We start from the raw sequence: 6,788 nt of genomic DNA, 5'->3' as shown, positions 1-6,788 counted from the left end.
TTATGACAGTAGAATATCCACTAAAAGCAGATTGGAGAACAAACTAAATAGATCACAAAAAGGTTCTCAAAGAAACAAAAGTACCATTTTTTCTGGGGGAAACACAAGTACCATTGATTTAATGGAACCTTTTAATATGGAGTAAACATATTATAGGCAGTAGATCATCATGCATATATTTAGGAAAATCACAACCTTAGATTTAACATGTCGGCTACAAATGATCGAGCCTCTAGCTCTTACATTCTGATGTATTTTTTGTGTCATAGAGTCAATATCACGAACCAACAATCCACCAAGACTTGAGATACACTTTTCAATTCTATGTATGCACCTATCTAGAATTATATACAAGCAAGATTAATTATTTTTTCCAGATAGGTGAGTTGTTTTGTATTGATAGAAGAAGATCATAGAGGGCTAAAGAAAAAAGAAGACAAACTAACAAAATGGTCTAAGCCGCCGAGAGAAAATTGGAAAAAAGAAGAAGGAAAAGAGAGGATGGACGGCCCCCGAGAGCAACCTGCTCTTGGAACGCGAGGTGCTAAGCATCGACCAGCGCGAGGTGGCGAATGTATTGTTACTACCTACATAGTAAAATATAGTACGTTTATGCAAGTAAAAAAGTAAACATAATTTATTGTGGGAAAACATCGTTAATTATTTTTATAGTTATATATGCTTGTACTAACGAAATCTAATAGGTAATGTATTTTAAACGGAGTTCAAATCAGTCACGGTATGTGGTCTTCGCAAAAAAAAAAAAGTCACGGTATTTGGTACTAATCAATCGTGGTCTCACTGTACGAAGGTCTGTGAATGAATGAATGGTCCCTTTCACAAACCGCCAGAAAAGATCTCCTATTCATCATCTAGTAGACGCTATTTAAAGTGCAATAAGGCGATGCACAATGCAATAGAAATAAGACTTACTTTTCTTTGCGAGAGTTTATAATGTTGACGCTTGACAGCGCAGGGAGAGGTAGAGGGAGCAGTCGAATGGGATTTCTATGATTATAAATGGGCAACATCATGCATGAGCCGTGCGATGATATATTTATTTGGATAGGTAAGTATAAGTACGACCTATCGGCTGGCCCGATCCATCGGTTTTAATTTCATGTGGGCATACAATCCATGTTTGGCGCTCTGCTGTGCTCGCTATCATCTCAACCTATCAAGAAAAGTAAATTGCACATACTTGAATAGAGGCTCGTCTTTGCCATCCGTCCCCAACTGATCGTACAGTACGTACCTTGACGGTCTTCATAAGAAGAAGACAAGTTGTCCATGCATTATCTCGTTGTACACGAGTGTTCCTTCTTCCAATTTTGCAGGGATACAACAAGTTGGCCTTCACAGCTTCACCGGGTTTAAAAGTTGCAAATCGCCGGCTGTCTGGCACTGTCCCTCGCTTGATTAATCAGCTTGTCACGGCGTCAACCGATCGATCTCGTGTTGCCGTAGCTACCTAGTTTTTTTTTGGGCTTCGCTGGCTGCAAAAATGTTGTTGTGTGCTTTCTGCTTTCAGTCTTGCTAACTCTCAGTCGACTAAGACTTCGTTAAGTCTAAGTCGATACTATATCCATAAGATTTACATTGAGATCTGTGCAAAATTTTCTTTTCAGTTTTTTTTTCTCTTTTGCATGTTATATCACTTGACTGAGACTTGGTTAAATCTCAGTCGACTGAGACCTAACTACACCCTTCTGCTTATTTATAGCAGGGCCGTGGATGCATGTCAAGCAGGCAAACACACCGGCTTAACTGTGTTATTCTCCGTCTCATATATTCTGCTCTGCTCGATCACTGGTTTGTGCTACAATCTTTTTAATTCAGTTTCCTCGTCATCTACCTTCCTAATGCATATCTTTCGGTTTCTCTTTCACAGATGGTCATTGTCGCTCCATGATCACATATGAACCAAAGGAACTTTACACACATCACTGCAGTGTTAATCTTGTCATATGAATATGTGAGTATGTTTGGTTCATGCCATAGCATCTGGTACAAAAATTTGCAAACCATTTGCTACCAAAATATAGAAGCACATATATCAAAATAAGTGTCATTGGTTTAGTATAAAGTTACTACAAAATTGTGCTAAATCAACAATATTTATTTTAGGAAGAGGGAGAATAACTCAGCGGTGCAGGGTTTCTTTTTTTTTGACAACCAACCATTTCCCCCCTTTGTATCGCAACGGCTTCAAACTTGCAACTGACCCAGTCGTCTTCCTCCTCCAGCCGCAGCCCCACCTCTTGTACCATTGGCCCAACTGTCTGCACCACGCCTGCCGGTGCTAACACCTTGCGGAAGCCTTACCGGAGCCACCACCCTGATGTTGTCCTGGCCATCTTCCACGATTCCGTCGTCGGCAACCCTCCCGCACCCGTTCACCCAATATACGATCTAACCTTTGATTTGCCTTCGCATGTGACGCTGTGGCCGGCCACGTCGTCGCCGACTCCGGCTCGCTCTTGATGTCTCGACCTAGGGCGCCGAACAAAATCGACTGATTTGAATTGTGTTTTCAGGCAACCGAGACATAGCTAACGCGGAGATTCCTTGAACCTTTGCTGACACAAAATTGTTGGCAAGATTTTGTGAGGAGAATGGGAGGAGAGCTTGCAAGATTCCATACGCAGCCAAAATTTTGACAACCAACCAAGTAAGGGCCAAAATGTTGGTAGGGCAAATTTTGGCACCAGCCAGACATACCGACAAAAGAAAAAGGGAAAAGGGTAGCTAGTGGAAGCTCCACACATCGGCATGCAAATAGATACTCACCAAAACTAGCTAGATAACATAGTGCACTCACCACATCATTTGTTTCTTGCATTGCATCTTGACACGTACAGCACTTGGCAGTTCACCATATATTGCACGCGTGCACTAACATAGTGAATGCTTCTGCCTTGAGAAAATTGGCTTGTTGTAGAGGAAGCTACATCTACATTCATGCCGGACGGAATGCTCGGCGAGACGGCGCTCACCGTCCTTCTAGTGCTCGCCGGCCTCGCGACCGGGACCAGGCCGCCGCCACCGCCGGTGTCGGAGGACACGCTGGAGAAGGTCGCCGGCTCGCTGGAAATGTACGTCGACAGGCTCCCCCAGATGCCCAAGATACACGGCTACTCCATGGAACGCGGCCGCGCCACGCCGGTGCACCTCGCCGTCGGCATGTACCGCAAGAAATGGGTTCGTCCGTAACATCATTGCTCTTCTTTACTTTGTGTATGTGTGTACCGTGTGATCACTTGGTCCACCTCGCCGGCTCATGTCCTGTGTGTGGATGCATCCTGCATGCGTGCAGAAATTCCACCGCGACCTGCCGGCGACCACCGTGTTCGCGTTCGGAGAGTCTGCGAAGAGCGCCACATTCCCCGGGCCGACCATCGAGGCCCTGCAAGGGGTCCCTCTGTCGGTGACGTGGGAGAACCACCTGCCGGAGCAACACATCCTCCCGTGGGACCCCACCGTGCCCGTCGCCATCCCCAGGCACGGCGGCGTCCCGACCGTCGTCCACCTCCACGGCGGCGTGCACCCGCCGCAGTCCGACGGCAGCGCCTTCGCCTGGTTCACCGCCGGCTTTCGCGAGACCGGCGCCAAGTGGACTACGCCGACGTACGTGTACCCGAACGTTCAGTCCCCCGGTGTCCTCTGGTACCACGACCACGCTCTCGGCCTCACGCGCGCCAACCTCCTCGCCGGCCTCCTCGGCGCCTACGTCATCCGTAATCCGGCGGTCGAGTGGCCACTCGGCCTCCCCAGCGGCGACGAGTTCGACCGCGTGCTCGTGCTCGCCGACCGCAGCTTCTACGCCGACGGTTCCCTCTACATGAACTCCACCGGGGACAACCCGCGCGTCCACCCGCAGTGGCAGCCCGAGTACTTCGGCGACGCCGTCACCGTCAACGGCAAGGTGTGGCCGTTCCTTCCCGTCGCCCGCCGTCGCTACCGCTTCCGCGTCATCAACGCCAGCAACGCGCGCTACTTCAACCTCTCGCTGAGCAACGGCCTCCCCTTCCACGTCGTCGGCTCCGACACCAGCTACCTGCCCCGGCCGGTCGCCGCCACCCACGTCCTTGTCGGCGTGTCCGAGTCGTTCGACGTCGTCGTCGACTTCTCCGACGACGAGTCCAACACGCCCGAGGTGGAGCTAGTGAACACGGCGCCGTACCCGTTCCCCAACGGCAACGCGCCGGGCCGCCTCTCCAGCAAGGTGATGAAGTTCGTCGTCGAGCCAGCGAAGACAAGGGACCACTCCAGGGTGCCGGCGAGGCTGCTGGAGTACGTCAAGGTCGCCGAGGAAGAGGCGGCGCGGAAGCGGTACATCGTGTTGTACGAGTACGACGACGATGGAGCGACGGGCGGCCCGACGCACCTATACATCAACGGGAAGCGCCTGGAGGACCCGGCGACGGAGACGCCGCGCGTGGGCGCGACGGAGGTGTGGGAGGTGGTCAACCTGACGCCGGACGACCACCCGCTCCACCTCCACCTGGCCACGTTCCAGGCGGTGCGCGCCCGGGGGCTTGTCGGGCTGGACGAGTTGAGGCGTTGCATGGCCAGGCACAACGACGCAGACTGGTGCAACGTGAGCCGGCACGCGGCCGGGGACGTGGTGGGCGTGCCGGAGCACGAGAGGACATGGAAGAACGTGGGGAAGATGGCGCCGGGATATCTGACGACGGTGGTCGTCAAGTTCTTGATGGTGGAGACCGGCGAGGCCTACCCCTTCGACGCCACGGCCGAGCCCGGCTACGTCTATCACTGTCACGTACGTATTAATCATTTACAAACAAACAAATTATTTTTACTAGCCAAGACACCATTGACGTTTTGCTGCTTTTACTCGCAGATTTTGGATCATGAGGACAATGCCATGATTCGCCCACTAAAGCTGATCAGATAATTATGGCCTCGATTTTGCTATTTTTCTAAGACAAATGATAAATAGCTACTTCTGCAGAAAAATCATAGTACAAATCTGACTTTAAGACACATACAATTGCAAATAATAAGAAAAAAGCCATCTTCAAGAGGGAGTTGTGTATGACAGATGAGCTCAACCTTGCAAAATTCTATTGTGGTGACATCAAGTGGAAAAATCTTTTATTGTGTTATTGTCACTAGAGATAAAAAGATGATTATGTAGTTGTCTTTTTAAACGTAAGGGTGAAAACCGGAATTTCACAGGGGCATGCACCGGTCAAGCCCTCCCGGCCACCCGATTGCATCTCGATCCACAAAGTAGTTGGATCCCGCACGAGGGAACATTAAGTTTTAATATTTGATAGTTGAAACTTACGGTTTTGCATCTGGAACTTGCGGTTTTCTCGGTCGCTCGTACCAAGTTTCATAGTTGAAAATTTAATCTTTTTATTTGTTCAAAAGTTGTGATTTTGTCGATCTCTCATAATAAGTTTCAAAGGTTGAAACTTAACGGAATTTTTAAAAACTCCTAAAGATGTACTTAAAATGGATCTTATTTGAAAGTCCTCGTCGCAAGAAACACGAACATGAAAACATAATTTTAATTGGACATTTCATTCAAAAGTTATAAAAGATTGAAAATCAGAAGCCAAAAAGAAAAAGCACACACGAGGGACTCGGTGCCCCCGCACGTCCGCGCCATAGACCCTCTTCTAGATGAAGACAATATATCATCTACTTCATGTCATCATACTTGATGCAATATTCTATTTTTACTTGATACTTTAAGATGCATGTTGGTTAGTGGTCTTGAGTGAAGTATTAGCAATACATGCAGTTGAATAATGGTTTGTAGATGTTTGGTTGTGAGTGCTTATATGTTAACTATGCCGTGGACAGTCATAGTCATAAAAACCGCAATTTCATCGATACCCACCTCTAATTTTTCACCACGCCATGCTATCTTTTAGAGAGAAACCAGTAGTGAACCTATGGGTCCCAATCCATTCTTCTTTCTGTTTCTTTCAACCTTGATCAAACGCTCTCTCTTACAATTCCTTGCTTTTACTTCTCCGTCGCAATATCTTCTATACACACTTATATTTAATTCTTGTAAATGGCAAATCTAGTGAGACTGACAACTTGCTGACTAGTTTCATTGGGGGCCAATAGATCAATCAGTGATGGCACTATACTCGCCACTCGGCCTCTTCACAATATCTTGTTACCATCGAGATCCGTAAAATCGACTCGAGTATCCAAGCAGTTTTGTAATTGATGTGTGCAAATATTGATCATTGATTGTATCGCAAATTCATGCTGGTTCGATAAATCTTAAGGTCATCCACTTGACGAAAATTGCTGCTTACTACACCCTTGCACTTGGGGGGCAGCACCTTCTTAGATCAGAGGAAGCAGACGACTCATATCATCACAACTGCACAAGCCACAACATCAGTCTATCTTTGAATTTCCCCCTTAAAACATGTACAAATATAACCTACAAGCAGCAATATGGATGATCATGCAATTTATATGCATATGTAAATATTATATTTTGGTCATAATTCATTGTGAGATCCACAAGACAACAAAATGACAATCTACAAGATATCTATGAAAATCCTACCATGTACACGAATGTTTCTCTCCTTTCTCCGCGTCACTAAAATTGTACTTCGTATGTGTGGAACCCCTTGCAATCCTTGAAAAAGACATAGTTGCAACAAGAACTCTAGCAGATTCGACCAGGGGGGAGGGGGGACTCTGTAATAACCGTCAATATGAAGGCTAGAGTTAGGAAAAAAGTCTATCATAAGTGCCCGAACCTCCGGAAATGAATGGAGTGC

At 47.3% G+C, this 6,788-nt stretch overlaps 1 protein-coding gene across 1 annotated transcript in view; it reads left to right on the top strand.

Moving 5' to 3' along the window:
* LOC123094307 (multicopper oxidase LPR1 homolog 1-like) overlaps positions 1 to 5,129 on the top strand; it is a 7,152-nt gene extending 2,023 nt beyond the window's left edge. The window contains exons 2-5 of the mRNA XM_044516343.1: positions 1,727 to 1,812; positions 1,892 to 3,201; positions 3,317 to 4,783; positions 4,865 to 5,129. Of these exons, the coding sequence (XP_044372278.1) occupies positions 2,962 to 3,201; positions 3,317 to 4,783; positions 4,865 to 4,918 (1,761 nt within the window). The 5' untranslated portion in view covers positions 1,727 to 1,812; positions 1,892 to 2,961 and the 3' untranslated portion in view covers positions 4,919 to 5,129. The remainder of the gene's footprint in view (positions 1 to 1,726; positions 1,813 to 1,891; positions 3,202 to 3,316; positions 4,784 to 4,864) is intronic.
* The last annotated feature ends 1,659 nt before the right edge of the window (positions 5,130 to 6,788 follow it).

The sequence above is a fragment of the Triticum aestivum genome, chromosome 4B, assembly GCF_018294505.1.
Source record: "Triticum aestivum cultivar Chinese Spring chromosome 4B, IWGSC CS RefSeq v2.1, whole genome shotgun sequence".
NCBI classification, from domain to species: domain Eukaryota; kingdom Viridiplantae; phylum Streptophyta; class Magnoliopsida; order Poales; family Poaceae; genus Triticum; species Triticum aestivum.
Note: the sequence above shows the minus strand (reverse complement) of the source record. Positions and strands in the feature narration are given on the sequence as shown.